The sequence below is a fragment of the Patella vulgata genome, chromosome 8 (genome assembly GCF_932274485.2).
Source record: "Patella vulgata chromosome 8, xgPatVulg1.2, whole genome shotgun sequence".
In the NCBI taxonomy this organism is placed as follows: domain Eukaryota; kingdom Metazoa; phylum Mollusca; class Gastropoda; family Patellidae; genus Patella; species Patella vulgata.
In genome coordinates this window covers 52,371,031-52,393,148 of record NC_065886.2, presented here as the reverse complement: position 1 = coordinate 52,393,148, position 22,118 = coordinate 52,371,031, and the positions used below count along the sequence as shown (strand labels likewise).

General features: G+C 35.8%; 1 protein-coding gene across 2 annotated transcripts in view; it reads right to left on the bottom strand.

The window, feature by feature from the left end:
* Positions 1 to 325: 325 nt before the first annotated feature.
* LOC126831062 (neural cell adhesion molecule 1-B) overlaps positions 326 to 22,118 on the bottom strand; it is a 40,354-nt gene continuing 18,561 nt past the window's right edge. The window contains exons 4-10 of one of the 2 annotated variants that reach the window (XM_050561679.2): positions 17,981 to 18,102; positions 16,182 to 16,332; positions 12,876 to 13,169; positions 11,361 to 11,482; positions 10,538 to 10,733; positions 6,349 to 6,399; positions 326 to 4,986 (exon numbers count right to left, since the gene is read on the bottom strand). In XM_050561679.2, the coding sequence (XP_050417636.1) occupies positions 4,901 to 4,986; positions 6,349 to 6,399; positions 10,538 to 10,733; positions 11,361 to 11,482; positions 12,876 to 13,169; positions 16,182 to 16,332; positions 17,981 to 18,102 (1,022 nt within the window). In that variant the 3' untranslated portion in view covers positions 326 to 4,900. The remainder of the gene's footprint in view (positions 4,987 to 6,348; positions 6,400 to 10,537; positions 10,734 to 11,360; positions 11,483 to 12,875; positions 13,170 to 16,181; positions 16,333 to 17,980; positions 18,103 to 22,118) is intronic. The other variant, XM_056102724.1, reaches the window with a different exon arrangement.

Genomic DNA, 22,118 nt, shown 5'->3' with positions numbered 1-22,118 from the left:
GACTGTCATACACTTAGGACAACAATAACTCTGCTCTTAACGGAGACAGAATGTTCATTAGGTGAATGTCTTGACTAATTTTATGTTCAGGCTAATCAAAGATAAGCAATTAGATTTGGCAATGCTTTGGAACACGAGCCTCTATCTAGAGTGTCCACAAGATTTTTCAAATTGGTTAAGGGCAATAACTTAGAACTTAAACATTAATGATCGGAAATCATTTATAACCAAACGTGATAGCTTAAGACTATTCAAGAATATTACTATTGCAGTCGCAGTCACTTATCAGCACAGGATAATAATTTAAAAAATACAGACGCCCAAATGAAGAAAAAAGATTATTTTTATATGAAATCAAAAAAACAATATTACATAGTTGCTGCCGAAAATAGTTGGTTCATTCTATAAGAAAGAAAATAAAGTGTAAAGTACATCTAATTAATAATTCAAAAATTCAGCGAAGTCTTTCTGTCGAGAATCATCTTCAATACCTATTTGTTATATTAATTATAAACCTATAACGGTAAATCTCTTTGATCTTTGGCGTATATTCTATGCCCGGAATAACTTGCGTTCTGAAAGTCCGGGGGGCTTTGAATATATACAGGGGAATTTGGGGTTATTCTTCTGAAATTTTTTCTTTGAACCTGTAACGGGTTATTCTTCCAGGAATTCTGGGATATTGTCATTTTACGTACATGTAAACATAGACAGTTTATAAGCACGATAAATTCCTCGACTTCGGTTATGCTGGGGAAGAAATAATTCAGAAAAAAACTTCGGAAGAAAGACCTCGGCCTCCCGGCCTCGGTTTTTCTTTTTCTCAGGTTATTTTCTTCAGTCTTTCTTTCCCCAGCATAACCTCAGTCTCATGCTTTATCCTACACAGAAATAATTTGTGAATAATTTTATAGCTTGAAATTACTATCGACAATAGCTAATGAGAATGACCCTCGACAGAAAACGTAACTTGAGATTTTGATGTACATAAAAAGCAAAGCAAACCTTTATAACTGTAAGAAGCTAATAAGCCCAAGATAATAAAGAATAAATATTTTTAGATAACCTATTAAAATTATATACTATGCATCATAAAAAAAAAACCAATTGTTAAAGATGATCAACCATTTTGATGATTAGTTTTGAATAAATTATTAAATTGTGTTGATCCGACGTGATGGGACAAGATCTTAACCTGATTATGTTAGGTTCCCAACTGTCGTGTGATGCATTACAATGGGATGTCCCTATTGAGTCCACAATCTGCTAAGTGCAGATAAGCAATTGATATTACATGGGGATTTTGTGGAAGTCAAGTATTTTAGATGGGAAGAATACTTGTTCCAAAATTATTTTTCGTGGATTGGTTACAACAGAGTCATTTTCAACCATGGGTTTTGAGTAGATTTTACATTGTATTCCACTTGAGCACCCCAGATGCGACTGCATGGTCGATCAAGTTAAATTTTATGAACTGACAAAGACCTGACATGCTAATTCCAATTTAAGTAGTTAGACACCTATTGTCTTGGCAAAACATTTTCCAAAAACAGAATAATAGTTCTTTTTAAAACATTAGTCTCATCTCTCATTTGGTATTTATAAATTTTGGTCTCTTTTTTAAGCACACACAAAATATCAGATTTAACCACATATAATTGTCAGTGTCTGGGATTCTCAAAAAAAACAGCGAATGGTAAACGCCCCAAAAAATAGGGATAATGCTGTTTGATGATCGCGGGATTCCTTTATTCCCCGCATACTTCTTATTCTGCTATATCCCTATTTTTTTGGGCATTCGCCATTGGGAGAATCTCAGACACCGTATAATTGTTTTGGACTAAAGTTATGCCAAGAATTCCTAATTTATAAAACACTTCAAATTAAAAAAAAAAAAAGTAACAAAAAATATAATCGCATACCCTGTATGCGTAGTAGTATGAAGCACTTGTTGACAATGGCTTCAATTCAAACTCTATGTACATTAATACAAATAAAACAAGCACAGCATAGAAGAACATCTAATGATTTGGCACAAGGAATAATACTGTGTTACAGTCAATCTGTGTAATCAGTCATTTTGCGTAATATACAAAACATACTTCAGAAACCAATCTGGTTAAAACACAGATCCTATTTCGTTTCGTTTTTATAGTTCAAAATTTTGTTTTACTTGTCTTTACTAGTAGGCCATCGAAAGTATAAAAAAACGAAACGAAATATAGATTTGTATTTGAATCAGATTGTTCAGAAACATAATAAAGCATGGAGGAATAATTATAGCAAGACTCCGCATAGAAATTTAAGCTGAAGTACAATCGGATTCAAATACACATCTATATTTCATTTTGTTTTTTATATTTTCGATGGCCTACACTACATGAAGATCTGACCGGTTGTCGTGGAAGGTTGCGCCAGTGGTCATACGAGCGGTTTTTGACCCTATGACGTCATACATTTGATTAACAAATCTGCACTGATGTTTCTAATGGGTTACCCACAGTTCTGTGCACCTTACGCCAAAAACTTGCTGTAACAGACCATTTCATAGGCTATTACCTCACATCAACACCTGTTATATAACAACTCTTCCAGATCCTAGTGTAGTAAAGACAAGTAAAACGAAATTTTGAACTATAAAAAAACGAAATAAAATAGGATCTGTGTTTTAATCTGATTGGCTGCAGTACATAATACTGGTGGTTAAAACAAGATGATGTCGGGTTTTGTTTATTTTCTATGGATGAATGTAACAGATTTCATGACATTTACCTAATAAAAAATATGCCAACTGGGATGTGAGTGTTTTAGTTTCCACTTCACGTATTAGAAGTATTTACAGATTAAATAAATATTCTGTTATGTTTTTAGTTTTTTAACAAAACCTCTTGGTCTACCCTATAATTGCATGGTTGATATAATAATAATAATATATAAAAGAAAAATGTCCACCCGTTTCTATATTTTAACAATAGATAAAATGCTTATAACCACTTGAATAAGAGCCCCCTTGAAAGATTTCTCTTAATTCAAGGAAATATTTGTGACCGTATCAACAAGACTTTCCAAAATGGCAGAATCTGCTCACTTATCACGGCCCAGTGTAAACAGGGCTATTATTAGATTATAGAAACAGATGGATATCATCATCTTAAGGAACCTCTTTTAAAAAGAAGCTCTTTTTTTCAACAAAAATCAAATAAAGCATACAGGTGTTATAAATAAAGTTAGTAAATATATATTATATACACAAACTATATGTCTACATTTATATACAGATAAGCATACCTCATGGCCTAATGAGAACAAAAATACATCATATGTAATGAGAGTCCCCTGTATTCTGTCTATATCTTTTCTAGTCTCTAGCAAATCAGTGGCACAGGTTTTGGCCACTCTAAGTTTCGTCATATAAAAAGTTATCTCAGATGTTAGCTATCATATCTTATACTAGGACCCCACTGTCGTGCGATGCGTTACGATAGGATTATCCCTACTAGGCCCACGATCTGGTATGTGCTGATACGTTTCGATACGATCAACGCGATTGCTACGATTGACCTCAATGTGTGATAAAACCTGGTGGGATCACCACGATTAAAACCATGATTTAAATCATAACACGAATCGTGATACTGGGAACCTAACATAATCTATCAATATCAGCCACGATTCTTTGTATATCTTTATAATTGGATATATGCAAAGACAGGACTGATTACTTTTTGGCTAGGAAAAGACTTGATTTATTAGCTAAACATAGTCTTTGATTTCCTCGTGATCATTCTATACAATTTGATTATTCTGAATGCCTCAATCTTAACCATCAACTCTCGTATGTGTTGGAACCGTGTCCTCTTCATCTGATCTATTTACGAGAAAAACTTGGTCTTTGTACTCCACCAACTAATTTGGGCTTTATTTCTTGTACTTCGTATTTGTGTTGTGAAATAGTTCTACCAACCAATATGCTGATTATTTTTAATATTTGATCACCAAAAGTCTCTATTCATGTGACGTGAGCCCTAGCTATATAGTATTAAATGAAACGCAAAGTAAACCTGTATTATTTGACCCTACCTGTTTGTCTATTAAAGACACAAATATCCACGAACATTCTTGTCATATAACCAATATGATCTTTACAAATACAAACCAACAAAAATGTTTTGAAATTATTTTTGAATCTACATATATACATTTTCAGGTTATGATATACATTTATTATTAAACTAAAAAAAAACCTTTCAGGAAGAATTAAATAGGTAAGTTTGATTAATTACTGTCACAATGGTTAGTGCTAAATGATAAGACCAGCTCAATTTTTCATCATAGGTTACCAGATGTAAACAGGGCTAGCGCTAATGCCAACCCTAACTCTAACCCTAGGTCAGTGCTTATATGGAGACTCAACCTCTCTCTCAAAATTCTTAAACCTAACCCTGGAAATAGCCCTGATGCTTACCCTAACCCTAACCCTAACCTACAATTTCACCAACAATCAAGTTATTTCACTAGGTATTTTTTTTTGTAAGAAATGTAGTGTTCTTTTATTTCCCACTTAAATTTTCCCAAAAAAAAACAAATCAAGAAAAATGTACACCTTGAAGAAAAATTTTGATTGAATAAGAAAAATGTCACCATTACAGGTAGGAAATGCTGTAAAACATGAAATTATCACCTGAAAATTTTGCATTATAGGATAAAGTTAGAATCCTGTTTTAATAGAGGTACATCGATCACCCCTTCAAGGTTGCATCACCACAAATTTTTACGATGCTTTAATACAATTTCAACCATTTAACGATTTCATGTTTTACACATTTTTTTTTTAAATTTTTGATCGAACTAATAAGTAGTATGTATTAATTAATATAAAATCTAATTTCAGATGTTGATCTTACGAGAAAAACAGAGGCAGTAAAAGAGCAAGTAAAAATAGTGAACGGGCAGCAGTCAACTTCATACCAGCATTACTGTCGTCACCTGTTAAATAAAAATATACATCCAGATTACTCGTACAAAAGTTTAACGAACTAACATCAATTATAAAAGTTTTTAGTAGCTTTTCTTTTGGCTAACTATGATGCTATAAGTGAGATATGCAAAGATATGGGATTGCTTCACAAACAATATTTCTCCATTCCTGATTTTCGTAGTTGTCCAAAGTTATTTTCAATTTTTCACATTAAATGTAACCAGTATTTGCTAGACAAGATATGCCCACATTTTGCAAGAGATGGATAGAGAACAATCAGGGGCCATTATACAGGAAGTTATGGGTTGAAATGCACGAATATCGAAACAGACTGAGATATTTGGGATATAACGATTTATTTTAAGTTTCATCAAAATCCAATAAAAATTATGACTTCTAGAGGGTCTACAACCTTTGGTATTACATACTTTTACATTATTTGCATAGGCTACAAGGAGCAGGCAGTTTCGGTCCGATTTTCACAAAATTCGAAATCAATGATCAATAAGGTGTAACGGTGATATGTTCAAACGTTTTTTTAAATCGAATAAAAAATTGTGACCTCTAGAGGATCAAAAAGCTAAAAAAAGCGGTTTTTAGTACGATGCGATATGCGCAAATATCGAAAGGAACCAAGATCTTTGGGTTATAAACATGCATTTCAAGTTCCATCAAAATCAGATGAACATTGTGACCTCTAGAGGGTCCACAAGCTAAAAACATGATTTTTCGTACAATCAGGGGCCATAATCCATGAAGTTTTGATCCGATACATGCCAATATCAAAAGGAACTGAGATCTTTAGGAGATAACCTATATTTCAAGTTTCGTCAAAATCGGATAAGAATTGTGACCTGTAGAGTGTCCACAAACAAATTGCAGACAGACAGACGGTCGGACCTCCGGATGGACAGGGGCGATGAGAATATATGTCCACCTAATGATATGGGAGTATAAAAACATAACATTTTAATATCTCTGTGCAAAGGGCTTTCTTTTTTATTTCAGTGGTCATTGTTTGTCAATTTCTTAAAGAATATAAAAGGTTACCCATATATTTATAGGAAAGATAACGAAAAACATGCCCACAGCAGCTAATTTATAGATTTTGTCACAACAAGATAATAATTTTCAGCTGAAAGTATTTACATGAACATAAATTAAAAGCCCATCAGGTGATAATTTTCCTATATAGTCTTCGCAAGATTTTCAAACGGATTAAATTAGTTTCCCCCAACTGACGAACGGGCGTACCTGGGTGTCAACAATATTTCAATGTGGGCGTATAAAAGCTAATCTACAAGGTGTTGATATAAAAGAAGGTAAAATAGACAGGTAATCTAATATATTTATATATAATTACTACTTACGGGAATGTATATGTGGATTTCTTACAGTAGGTGTTGGAGGCGTAAAACCAGCTGTTAAATATAGCGAAATGCAATGTGCATCATCATTCATCAAACATCACACACTAATATATGACAAGCTCTTTTCAAAAATACAATCATCACAAATTTTGAGTAAAAACTAGGCAGTTTTATTTAAAAATATGGCAGTCAAAAGGATTAAATGTATCAATGATTTTTATGTTATGTTTTATGAACATAATGATAGGTTGCCAGATGATGAAACATACACCCACAGCAGCCAAATGACATTTGTATTCTATTGTAAGCATTTACAAGACATTAAAAACTGATAAAGGGCAGCAACCCAGAATAATTAAAAATTTGATGAGCTTCTAGTTGTTTCTACATAGATCCTATTGCGTTTCGTTTTTTATAATTCAAAATTTCATTTTACTTGTCTTTACTACACTAGGATCTGGAAGAGTTGTTATATAACCCACGCTTTGGTTAATGTGAGGGATTAGCCAATGAAACGGTCTGTTGCAGCAACCTCTTGGCGAGCGATGCACGGAAGTTCGGGTATCCTACTAGAGACATCAACGCTGATTGGTTAATCAAATGTCTGACGTCACTCATATGACCCCTGACGCGACCTCCCACTACAACTGGTCAGATCATCAGGTAATAGAGGCCATCGAAAGTATAAAAGAACAAAATGAAATATAGATGTGTATTTTAATCAGATTGTACAGCTAACATACCGGTGGTCAGATGATAACTTTACTCATAAGGCTTCTTGATCTCATAAACCGTGAGATCAAACCATGTTTATGCTGGGTTCCCACTGTCGTGCGATGCGTTACGATAGGATTGTCCCTATTGAGTCCACGATCTGCTACGTGTAGATATGTTCCGATATGTTTTGATATATGAACTCAGTATATAATAAGTCCTGCTAGGATCACCACGATATAAACCACGATTTCAATCGTAACACGAAACGTGATAGTGGGAACCTAGCATTAGGAATTTCAAGTCAAATTAATGATAAATTTGGCCTCTCAAGCATCAAAAAAAATTTCATTCAAAGTGATCAAGGACAATAATTCTGACAGTTTCACATGTACTTAAACATTGTGTATAAATTTCAAGGAAATCAGACGATAGCTGTGTTTGAAAATTGGGTTTTTGAAAAAAGGCTATTTTTCCAGAGTGGAAAATGACTGATGGGTCAAATCTAGTTGCGGCCATTTTCTGTAGCCCTCAGTCACGACCGGCATATACAGCCGAAGTGTGACCCATGCTTGAGACAGTAGAGAGCCACGAGCAAATACATACAACAGACGGACTGATCTTCAGGGGTTGACAGCAATGTATATCCACATGTAAAAGGGGCCAGATAAAAATGGTTTTGGAAAGGAGCGGCTTCAAATAATGGGGTTTATTGCATTTTGGAAAAGAGCTCTTCATATAATATCACAAACAGTTCATACAGTTTAACCAATCAAATTAAATCTATTATTGATTGACTTGATTCACGATCAGATCAAAAAATAAATTTACCCAAAAATACACGTAAATAGCCTATTACACTGACGACCAGCATGTGGTCATGTTACTTTAGCAATAGCAATACTTTACTTAAATACTCAATACGGAAATATGTTTTTTAAATACCCAACAAAATATCCTTGAATATCAAATACTTTATTCTAACATATCAATATTAATCAAACATCAAACACTTTTTATGGATAACATTTACTATGGTTTATTTCACTGCGACTGATAACAACCGTCAAATCTTGTTGAAACGTCGTCGCAGTGAAATAAACCATAGTAATTGTTATGCATAAATAGTGTGTTATTTGATTATATTCCAATTACTAAATTACATTCAAAGAATATATCAATATTAACAAACATTCATCGAGAATTTAAGAAATATTCTGACTGAAGCTAAAGTGGCCCTATAGACAAGTATAATTAGTTAATTGACTGGTTTGTATGAACTATTAAAGATGTAGGTCTATATTTGTCATCTATCAAAATAAATTTGTGCACAATTCATTCAAAAGCCTGCCGAGAAAAGTATACAGTAAGGTGATGTTTTTGGAAGATATGATTTTGTAGGTCTAATAAACAATGAAATTCTTTGCATTATGTGTCCTGGTTTCCAGTCAATGCTGTAATAGCCTAGTTATAAAAATCTATCTTTCTAGTTTATGAAAATAGATGATTCCAAGAGCTTTTGGAGTAGAGACCCATTAATTACCTCTAGATTGATATCCACCCCAGTGTCTATTGGATGGGAGTATCAGTGTCTATTAGATGGGTGTACCAGTGTCTATTAGATGGGAGTACTAGTGTCTATTAGATGGGAGTACCAGTGTCTATTACATGGGAGTACCGGTGTCTATTAGATGGGTGTACCAGTATCTATTAGATGGGTGTACCAGTATCTATTAGATCGCAGTACCAGTGTCTATTATATGGGAGTACCAGTGTCTATTAGATGGGTGTACCAGTGTCTATTAGATGGGAGTACCAGTGTCTATTAGATGGGATTACCAGTGTCTATTAGACGGGAGTACCAGTGTCTATTAGATGGGAGTACCAGTGTATATTAGATGGGTGTACCAGTGTATATTAGATGGGAGTACTAGTGTCTATTAGATGGGAGTACCGGTGTCTATTAGATGGGTGTACCAGTATCTATTAGATGGGTGTACCAGTATCTATTAGATCGCAGTACCAGTGTCTATTAGATGGGTGTACCAGTGTCTATTAGATGGGAGTACCAGTATCTATTATATGGGTGTACCAGTGTATATTAGATGGGAGTACCAGTGTCTATTAGATGGGAATACCAGTGTCTATTAGATGGGACTACCAGTAGCTATTAGATGGGACTACCAGTGTCTATTAGATGGGAGTATCAGTGTCTATTAGATGGGAGTAGCTATTAGATGGGTGTACCAGTGTCTATTAGATGGGAGTACCAGTGTCTATTAGAAGAGTGTCTCAATGTTTATTAGACATCTTAGTTGAGTTCTCATAGACTAGCAAGGGGGAAAAATATTGACTAATGCAAAGAACCTGATTGACAGAAATATCTATAGTTACTACCAATAATAAAAGACAAGCAATTCTAAGAGTAAGGTATATATATAATTTGTGGGATATGAATGAATTGGCATACATACATACATAGTGTATAATAGATGGCACAGTAATAATACAATGATAGAATCAATGGACATGAAAATAAAACAACTCTACTACTACAATAATACTATACTAATCATGTATATGCATATTTTATTGTACACAAAATTTAAAATCAATCCAGAGATGGTGTTTATCGTCCTACTTTTCCGCTCCATCTGGGCTAATGAAGACAGGCATAAGCCCTACAGTATGCTTTCTACCAGGGAAATTTGTACACAAAATTTAAAATCAATCCAGAGATCTGTATTTGAAATGAAATGGGGTTTAACTTCCTACTTTTCTGCTCCGCACTGGACTAATGAAGACTGTCATACACCATACAGTGTGTGTCATACACCATACAGTGTGTGTCATACACCATACAGTGTGTGTCATACACCATACAGTGTGCTATCAGGGATATTTTGCCTGGACAGCGGTGCTACGGCCTACTCTTATTTTATTTCAAATTCCAACTGTCAAGGGTTCTTTTACATGTATGCCAATGTTGTACATAGGACCTCAGTTGTTTGTCCCATCCGAACGACTAAAGCCACTTGACCCTATTTCTTGCGAGGACCACCGACAAGTGGAAACCGTGGCAGGAAATCCCAAGAACCGCGGAACTGTAGGTTAACAAGCCAGCACCTTAGTTACCGAGCCACTTCGGCTCCGTCCGCTTTTAATCAATACACCTTATAAAAGATATTCAGTGCTTGACAACACTTGACATTTTTCATATCTCTGTGAATTGAAGGTAAATTTAATCATGATTTGATAAAGAATTAGGGATTTCGATGTCTTGGTATACCTTTAAAAATATCACACTCTGAATGAATTAACTTGGAAATCTCTAATTAAAAGAAAAACAATCCAGAGTCGACTAAAACACACCGTACAGACAAAATTCTCAAAATCTTAGTGAAAAACCACACACTATTCAAATTAAAAGAGGTTTTGTGAAATAAAAAATAATTTCAAATGCAGTTGTACCTACCTTTGTTGGTTTCAAACATAAAGAGATCACTGGATTCGCCCCAACCGTAACTATTGTGAGCTTGTAAGATGATTTCATACATAGTTTCTGGTTGTAGATCTCTGATGGTGTACGATTGGGCGTGAATAGATCCAGTATCGGGTTCAGCTGGGATATCCGTTTGATTCCATTCACTAGTTAATGTTTCATTGATAATCTGGAACAAAGAATTAACACAGATTTTAACAATGCTGGGATGATTCAGATTTAGACCAATATGACTGGGGAAATGACTGGCATTGCAGAAATCCAGGAGGGCACAATTATTCATTAGAACAGAGATAGAAATGGGGTTTAACGTCCATTTGACACAAACTAGGTCATTTCGGGACTAACATATTGGTTCTATTTTATTTCAATAATTTGTATGCGCGTAAGGGTCTTTAGCAGTGGGAGGAAACCGGAGGAAAACGTAGGGCCTGTAGAAAACCCACAAGGTTGGAATTATTCATTAAAGCCAAGAGGATAATTCTGTGCCCCTTTACACCTGTGCTATTGCTGAGAGTGGACGTGCACTGGAACTCTTTTGTAATTATTGTCATTTGAGTTTGAAAATTCATTAAGTAAAATAAAACATTTATTAGAGCCTAGTTCTGACCTCGAGGGGCACCCTAATACTGTTTAGATTCTAATAAAGTCCAAATTGAACCATACCCTTGAGATTAGAAATCTATGAATGGTGAGTGTAACTGTCCTAGATTTCTCTAAATCCCTTGAGGAATTTGTTTTTGCAAGTTTGAATGTACATTTTAATGGATTATGTCAAGAAGAATAAAAATCTTACAGATCGAATGAGAAGTCTATAATTGCTTGGTCGAACAACTGAAACCACCATCCATTTTAGATCATAAACAGAAGAATAATTGCCTTCAATATCACTGACTATTTCTACTTTACTTGGTAATGCTGCAAAAACAAAAAAAAATTTAAGACATAAACTAAATAGTTCTTTATTAAAATATAAATTCAAAGACATTTCGTATAACTTTGTCTTCCTATATAGGAGGCCAACCACCATTAAATTTCACCCACACACTGTAGTTCGTCTATTCATAGCAATCCCCCTTTCTCCCTATTCTCCCCTTTTGCATGCCCATTTTTGTTGATTGTTTTGTCTAGAATGGACGAAAAGGGTTTGAATGAACATTTTCTGTCAGGTTTTGGTAAATATTCATGATTTTGAGGAGGAAGGATAACAGAGTTATCAGGTTGGTTACGGTGATATGTACGGTGAATAGTTACATGTGTTTAGTATGCTACTTATACAAATATTGGTGCAAATACATGACCATTTGTTTCTCTGTCCTGTAGTGAAAAGCATTCAGCCAAACGAAAAATTTGGTGAAAAGTTGGAGCAGGGCAAATAGACCAGAATTAACATTGAAGTCAATGGGGAAATTAATGGTGGTCTGTATCCATAGAGACTTTTGGTCTACTATACAGTTGTTACCTCCCTTGAGTAAGCCTTTCTATGTACAATTACTACAGATTTGTCATACTATATTAATATTACATTGCACTGACTACATTGTCATTGGGAGTAGTGGTTCCCAGTGAAATTAAATGCTATATTCAGGGCCAGATATGCTCCACATATGCACCACTGACACCACGATTTTTCAAATTTTTCTCGGAGGCTCCTCGGGGGCCAGATATGCTGCGTCTGCCACTGTGCATTGATTGCTTTTTTATTTTTATGTTAAATTTGTACTATCGTAGCTACCAGTTCTCGATGGCTAGAATGGAATACAAGAAAACAGGAAGTGCTATTCAATAACCTGGAACCAGCCAATGTTTGAATATTTAGCTCAAATAATCTAGGGAATAAAATGTTAAAGATACATTATGGGAGATTAGATAAAGAGCAGGCAGTTCTCACTAGAATAGTTAAAAACTAGATAATGTAAAGGGAATATGCTGAAGATTTCAGTCAAATTTATCCACTCTGAACCGAGATATTAGCGATTGAGTTTTAGGCCTAGCCTCGATCATCATTGCTAAAGTCAGTACAATAAAAAACAAAGTCTCGATTATCCATGTTTGGATTTAATCATCAATGAGCTTTGAGCAGCAGATCGGATTCAAATCCAGTGAAAATCAGACACATAAGGTGTCATCGAGAGTTGATTATGGTCTGGATAAGTTAATTAATCACTAATTAATAATTTATATAACATTTCCGGCCTAAAGAAAGACCTGCAATAGACAGATTTAGTTCTTGCATAATGTATGTTTAAGTCTTAAGTAATATCATATTTTCAGAAGAAAAGCAAAAGCAAACAAAAATATATGAACATACGTGTCAACACCAGGTTGTGAACTGTCTTTCCTTTGATATTTTTAGCCATACACGAATAGTTGCCGAAATCAATATCTTCTACACCTTTAATATATAAACTATAGTCCGTCTTAAAACCATCTTTTAATACTTTGAGTTCTTTGTTTTGTGGTATATTTCGTAGTGATACCTTGGTTCCATTGTGTTTCCATTCTATTTTTGGTGCTGGTTGTGCGCTGACTACACATGGTATCGAGATCTCTTCATTAGGTCCAGTTATAATGACTGTCTCGGCTGTGTGAATAATCGGGGGATCTAAAAAACAAAAATTACAGAATTAATTGAATGATAATTTACATGCTCTGCCCAAGTTTGAAAATGAAATGAAATGGGATTTAACATCCAACTGTTCTGATCCTACTGGGGTAATGAAGACGGGCATACGCCATACAGTGTGCTATGAGGGAAATTTGTCCAGACAGCAGCACTATGGCCCACTCTTATATCGAATTCCAACTGCCAAGGGATCTTTTACATGCACGCCAATGTATACACCGGACCTCAGTTTTTCGTGCTATCCGAACGACTAGACAGCTGTCCTTGTCAGGCCCTCCCCGTCCTCCACCACTGAAAAGGGAAAACCACATCGGAAAATCTCGATGAACTCTGCCATTGTCATGATATAGATCTTTCTCTCCTATATATAAAAGATATACCCTAACAATGGTGGGTATAAACAATTGAAATTTGAGTTGTTGCCTTCATTTTGACTCTAGTGAAAACCGAATGAACCTGGGTACAGATGTCATCAATACTGTGTGAGAAAGAGAGAGAGAGAGATTGTTTAACATCCACTTGACACAAACAAGGTCATTTCGGGACCAACACATGGTTCAATTTTATTTCAATAATTGGCTTGCACGTTAGGGGTCTTTAGCAGTGGGAGGAAACCGGAGAGGACCTGGAGAAAACCCAAAAGGTTGGACAGGTAACCCTACTCGTTGCCACGTACAACCAGGGAATCAAAACCATGCCATTTGACTCAATGACAGACCTTTTGATACAATGCACATGCTAACCATTCGGCCATAATTTATAGCAATATATTAACTGCTAGGTTTAAAGGGCATGGTCCACCTAATTCTGTATTAAAACAAGAAATAGATAATACCATATTAAAAGTTTTAGTAGTATTTATGTCACTAGCACATTCTTTTATCAATGGTAGCCCTTTTTTAAAAGTTGATCTATGTTTTTCAATTTTTTTTTTAAAATAAAGAAACAGATTAACCATCTCCTTTAAAGATGTTTTTTCCAGAGTTCTGTGGAATTCTTCAGTTTTATGTTAACCTATTTTCCCCGACCCTTGTATAGAACCACTTTGAAAGAGGAGCCACGGTGGCTAAGTGAGTAAGACGCTGGCTCGCTAGTCTGGACGTTGCGGGTTCGATCCCTGCATTGGCCGAGTAAGTTCATCAGGATTTTCCGACGTAGTTTCCCCTTGTCGTTCGGATGCGACGAAAAACTGAGGTCCCGTGTATACATTGGCGTACACTTAAAAGATCCCTTGGCAGTTGCAATTTGATATAAGAGTAGGCCATAATGCCGCTGCCCAGGCAAAATTCCCCTCATAGCACATGTATGGCGTATGCCCGTCTTCATTAGCCCAGTATAGGAGCAGAACATTTTATTTCACTTTGAAAGAGATTCAGCATGGATTAAGCAGCCAGTCTTTAGTAGTCAATAATGAATAGGTACGACATCTCGTAGACCTCATTTACTCCATGTACAAAGTCATTAGACTTAATTAAAGCAATACCCTACCCCATTTAAATCACTATTATCATGCCAACTTCAAATATACTCCATCTTTTTCTCTTGGGGGCATTCAAAAACAAATCAATACAAAAACTATGTTTCCCTTTCTGAACATTATATAGACAACAAACTTATACTGTATATAAAACTTAGATGTGTTTTAACATGATACCTCTGGAGACTGACTAAAGAATAGTCATATTTCCCCCACTCAGTAACAATAACTTTTAGAACTTATCATTGAAATAATAAAATATATATTAACCACTTTGTCTATTTAACTATCACTTTAAATCAAACTTAGATCAGGCCCGGCAGGGTGGGGGGGGGGGCTAGGGGGGGGGGGGCTAGCCCCTCCAATAATTTGGCCGCAAGTACTCTTTTCTCCAGGTTATTGCGGCCCCTTGACCCACGCCTATAAGGACCTAGGATGGAAGCCCCCCCAATCAAGAATGGCTTCCGCCGGCCCTGTAGATAGAAAAGAAATGAAATGGAGTTTAACATCCTACTGTTCTGCTCCTATACTGGGATAATGAAGAAGGGCATAAGCCATACAGTGTGCTATGAGGGAAATTTTGCCCGGGCATTGGAACTATTGCCTACTCTTATAGGGATCTTTTACATGCACACCAATGTATACATGGTACCTCGTTTTTTCGTACCATCCGAACGACTAGACAGCTGTCTTTATCAGGGTCTACACTGACAAGGGACTTAGAGAGAGAGAGAGAGAAATGGGGTTTAACGTCCACTCGACACAAACTAGGTCATGTCGGGACTAACATATGGTTTAATTTTATTTCAATAATTCGCTTGCACGTAAATTATTTCATGACTGAAGGCTCTAATCTGTACACAATGCAACAACGATTGGAGTTTCAAAATTTTGCTGGACAACATTATTTACATCCTTATTGTAATTTGTTAATAAATTGTAAATTTATCAGGTTGTCCTTTTCCTGCGTAGTTATTTGGAAGGGAATAATAAATGAAATATAGTGTGTGATGTTTTAATACAATCAGGGGTTACTGAATGATTTATATGAATTTTTGCCAAAATCTGGAATATAAGGTTACTATAAATTCCACTACTATGTCTATATATATATATATATATATATATATATATATATATATATATATATATATATATATATATATATATATATATATGATATTGAGTCACCTGGTATATATATATATATACGGACATCTGTAGACCAGAATTAAACATATGTATACTTATAAATGTCATCCATATAAATATATATCAGCCTATACATACATATTCATGGTATATAACATTAATTATGCCTTTCTTCTAACTAAGTCCATTTCGAAGCCCCTGTTGTACGTGATAAGGAGTGGGGTTGCCTGTCCAACCTCGTGGGTTTTCTCCGGGTCCTCCTGTTTCCTCCCACTGCTAAAGACCCCTGAGTCTAGTAAAACATAATACGGAACATCGGATTTGAATCAAATTGACTAATCAGACTCTGAACATTTACTTACAATAAATCTTGACTCGAAAGAAGTCTTCAGCATCATCACCGACATCATTAGAGGCGATACACTTGTACATGCCACCATGGTTGTATTGTAGATCTGTCAACGTTAATTTATCACCATACGCAAAGTCTTCACCATTCGGCATCTTTTTATCCTTTAATAAAAGAGAATAAAGGATTAAACCACCTATAATGAAAAGCCTTTGTTGTCTAAATTATTTACATATTTTGTTTCAAATTTTAGTTGAAGGATTGGATCACTAACTTCTTTGTGGGAGGGAGCAGGGCTCACACTGTCGGTCTCCTAAAGTCGCAATTTGATTGTAAGCATCAGGGATTCTGATTCCGATACCGTTACGGTACATGAAAATAACAATAGGCCTAGTGTACATGCAAAACATAAATTTATAGAAAATTGACAATAATTGGATGAGATTTTATGTGAAAATACTGAAAATATATTGTGCAATACGGTGTGCTAAAAGACTTAAGTCATCAAAAATAAAATTTAATGTTAGTAAATCATTTAAAAACTGGGCTAATGTATCATGTAAAGACAGATTGTTTTATCTTTTTTATCACACAGATAAGATATTTCAGTTGGCGTAAAAAAAAATTTTCATATAAAAATTATTATCCATTTTGGCAGAATAAAATTGAAAACAAGCATGAGCCCTGAGAGGGAGCGTGAATGAAGGACAGATTTCAGAGATAATGCTCATTGGATGACAATATGATGACATTGACTGCAATTACTCTTATAACATCTGTAAGAGAGTCTAGGCATGTGATGTCACATTGTCGCGGGTTTGATCCCAGTATTTGTCCGAGAATGTTAATCAGGATTTTCCGACTTTGTTTCTCCTTGTCAGTGGTGCAGGATGGAGGGCTTGACAAGGACAGCTGTCTAGTCATTCGGATGGGATGAAAAACTGAGATCTTCTGAACACATTTTCTAAATTGTTTAAGTGGCATTTAGTAACTGGATGAGAATAACACATGACACAATTATATAGAATACAAGTTACATGAAGAGTTTATTTCAGCGATGTTTTGTCAAGTGTTCTCCCGTCTTTATCAAACATATAAACCCTTCATGTAACTTGTATTCCATATAATTGTGTCATGTGTTATACACATTGACTATTTGATATAATAGTAGGGCGTAGCGTCACTGTCCAGAAAAAATTTCCTTCATGCACGCCAATAGCTACTCTCTTTTCTATTAGATATTCTTTATAGACATTATTTTACCATTGAAAAAAAATATCTATATACGCCTAAAAATTACTCATGACATTTAAATGGAAAGCATAACTATCAATAACTACTAATAATAATTATGAATATGAATACACATCTGGCTGGAATAAATTCTCTCACTCAGCAGATTTTTATATTACAATTAACAGTAATAGATTTACACACAAAAACTAATAAATAAATATAAATTACTTCTGTAAATAAACTCAAATTATTTCAACCATACCATGATCTATTGTCAGGATTTGAATTAAAATATGTCAGGTCTTCGGATGGGTCAAAAACCAATGTTCCACCCATGATGCACATAAAATTACCCTTGACAGTTTGAGTAGGTGAAAAAAATCTGCTGCTAGATCAAAATTCTCAATGGCATTTCAGCAGGGCCGTAACTAGCTTAGAGCAACGCGAGGGGGGCGAGAAAGGTTCTCAACGGGGTGCTTTAAATTTTTTCACAGGTGTGGGGCCTAGTTACGGGGTTGCATTTCAGAGAGCTTAAGATGATGGAAATTTATGGAAAGAGAAAATGTTATTACTAACCTGTCTGACCCATGTAATATTGGGTTGAGGACGACCAGTAGCTGAACACTGTAGTTGGACGGTATCATGGAGTGTTACTTCAACATTTCTACTTTTATTAACAATCTTTACAGCTGGAGGAACTGTAACAAATATCAAATATCAAAAATATATATCAACATAGGTTACCAGGTAATGAAACACCCCCTCCCACACAGCAGGTAATGAAACACCCCCTCCCACACAGCAGGTAATGAAACACCCCCTCCTACACAGCAGGTAATGAAAGACTACCTCCCACACAGCAGGTAATGAAACACCCCCTCCCACACAGCAGGTATTGAAACACTCCCTCCCACACAGCAGGTAATGAAACACCCCCTCCCACACAGCAGGTATTGAAACACTCCCTCCCACACAGCAGGTAATGAAACACCCCCTCCCACACAGCAGGTAATGAAAGACTACCTCCCACACAGCAGATAATGAAACACCCCCTCCCACACAGCAGGTAATGAAACACCCCCTCCCACACAGCAGGTAATGAAACACCCCCTCCCATACAGCAGGTAATGAAACACTGTCTCCAACACAGCAGGTAATGAAACACCGCCTCCCATACAGCAGATAATGAAACACCCTCTTCCATACAACAGGTAATGAAACCCCCCCTCCCATACAGCAGATAATGAAACACCTTCTTCCATACAGCAGGTAATGAAACACCCCCTCCCACACAGCAGGTAATGAAACACCACCTCCCATACAGCAGGTAATGAAACACCCCCTCCCACACAGCAGGTAATGAAACACCCCCTCCCATACAGCAGGTAATGAAACACTGCCTCCCACACAGCAGGTAATGAAACACCCCCTCCCACACAGCAGGTAAGTGGTCCGAGTGGTTATTTTATAGGTAACAGAATTAGAAATGGAGGACGAGAACATCCCCACATATACATGTATGAACACAAGCAAACCCCACACATATCACTCTGATTAAAACACAGATCCTATTTCATTTCGTTTCGTATTTTATAGTTTTAAATTTTGTTTTACTACACATATAGATCTAAATATATTTTAAACTAAAATTTGCTAGTTGCCCGGGGGCCCCCAAAGAATAGGGCCCCATGCTAATGTAGGTTCTTGATTAATAATCATATTGCGCCTGGATAAACCTGTCCATAACTATTACACGTTTTCAGTGACAAATACTTTTACCATCCAGTACTAGAATTTGTAGGTTATTGCTGCAATTAATTACTTCTCAGCAACGCTTACAAACAGTAGTGAACAGTTCCCATAATGAGGTCACTCAAAGAGAGAGAGAGAGAAATGGAGTTTAACGTCCATTCGACACAAACCAGGTCATTTCAATAATTTGCCTTCGAGTAGGGGTCTTTAGCAGTGGGAGGAAACCAGAGAACGCAGAGAAAACCCACGAGGCTGGACAGACGACCCTAGTCCTTGTCACGTACAACCGGGGAATCGAAACCACACCAGTTGAAGGTCACTCTAAGAGGTGTGCTAAGAGTTACATAATACCCCCCCTCCCCACCCAAACTGTTTTGACCATCATTTCTGAACATCTCAATAGTTTGTGCTGAAACTTTTAGACAAGTTACAGGATTTTCTTAACCGACCTAACAAAAACTGGGAATTTCCCATTAAATGCAATATTTTCTTGCATGGTTGTTACAGAGGCGGAAAGTTTATCAAAATTAAATTGACTAGTGTTAGGTTACATTTAAGTCATTAATTTCAGTAGACAATTCCATTAGTTTTCTATAATCTGTCGGCACATGTCTGAACCTCGTTAGTTTTTAATGATATAGACAAGGATATAAAAACACCTCTATCATCACCAGATGATACATTAACACATTCTACTCAATAACTAGCCATAACTTGTACGATCTCAAGGATTTCATGTTGTAAGATAAAACATCACATCAAGTAGGCAAAGTGCCAGTATCAGAGATCAGAAATCATTTCAATTAAAAAGAAGAAGTTGTTAGCAGACTACATGTGTTAAGATACTGGTGGAAAATGCAGTTTTATAAAATATAAAATACACAAATCAAACAGTTGGTTTATATCACCTGTTTTTATAAACTGTCTTAAAGTAGCCAAGTCTTTAACTCAATATCATCCAAAGTCTTCAACATTGAAAACATGAATTATTTGTCAATAAAAGTCAAAACTGCTTATCCGGACAAGTAACCCTTTTAAGATTTCAAGTCAATTTTTTCGTTGGGTGACCTGATAATCGATTCCCGTTCCTTTAGAGGTCTATACAGTAAATGACCCATGTGCTTTAACGAAAGGTAAATTTTTTCACCTACACATTGTTTTTATAAAATAAAAGTCTGGTTTTATCCAGACACCGCATAATACAGCTTGGGACACCAGTCTCCATTTCCAGATTAAGACTGACAGGTTTAAGTCGTTTGAAAACGTATCACATATGTTGATTTAGTTGCTCGGCCCTTCGGTAGAGGATTTTAAAATAAAATAAGGCAGTTTTATTCTCCATAATATTATCGGGATTGGCCCTTTAAATCAACATTGATGTTGTGATATCCAATATTTAAGACAAAATAAACATTTTACCATTGGTACACGAATCGTGTACCATAATGCGTTTCACCGCCATTTGTAACAAGGGACATATTCCACAAGTCATGTCAAACAGTGACACCATATTCTTATTTGGAGAGCATGTGCAATGAATACTATTGGTGTAAACTGGAATAACCAGACACTAGAGATTGCCATTCAATTGAGACTTCTGACATTTTTTACCGAACATAACTAATTTGATATTAGAGTAAAAACGGAAACGATTGAATGTAAATCAGTTTATATACATTCATATTACATTATTATATGCGTTGCGACACATTTGTGTCAAATTCTAGGGCCCAAATATTAGCGATTTAACTCATTTAAATGTTAAAATTGACAGAAGTTAAAATGCAGGCATTTTCTGACTAACACACAGATAAAACAAGACCTTTCAGTTATCAAAATTCTTGTATACCAAAAACTAATTTGTTTCCATGGAAACACAAAAATGATTAAATCCAAGAAATCTCTAATTAGCAAAAGCCACAACTACTATAATAAGATGTTTTGAACGGTTTATCGGATATCATCTGGAAATAAACCAAGACTGAAGGAAGGACAGATTAAATGAAATGGGGTTTAACTTCCTACTGTTTTGCTCCGACTGGGCTAATGGAGATGGACATACACCATACGGTGTGCTATAATTCCAACTGCCAAGGGATCTTTTATGTGCACACCAATGTATACACTGGACCTCGGTTTTCCATCCTATCTGAACGACTAGACAGCTGTCCTTGTCAGGCCCTGCGTCCTGCCATGGGGAAACCACGCCGGCCAATGCAGGGATCGAAAACGCGACCTCCAGGCTAGCGAGATAGTGTCTTACCCTCTTAGCCACTGTGGCTCCCAGAAGGCCAGACGGAAGGAACCGATCATGTGGGTGGGATAATAAGGAAGTTGTGTTTGGTCACTGTATACTTAATTTGATATTTTTACCGTGATATTTATTTCAAAAAATTATTTTACATGTGTTAAAAAATAGAGACACTTCAGAGAAGATCATAGAAATCTTTACGCTAACCCAATGCTATATTTACGATGCTCACATTGACACATTTCACTAAAGCATACACATACCACATGTTATTGTTAGGTTTCGATTTCCCATTTGTACGTGACAAGGAGTAGGGTCGCCTGTCTAACCTTGTGGGTTTTCTCTGGGTCCTCAGATTTCCTCCCACTGCTAAAGATTCCCTACGCACAATCAAATTATTGAAATAAAATTGAACCATATGTTAGTCCCAAAATGACCTAGTTTGTGTTGAGTGGAGGTTAAACTCTCTCTCTCTTTCTCTCTCTGAATATTATAATCAAAACTTAAAATCTCATTCATGATTCTTTGACATAAATGTACTAATGCAATAGGATATTAATGTTGATTAGCCAACAGACGTTTATGTATTCTATAATGATAATACCTCGGTCATGCTTTAACTATAATAAACCTACAGAGTTCATTACATTACAGATAGCCATCTAAATTCAGGGGCGGATCCAGGAATTTTTGCAGGAGGGGGTTTGCCAG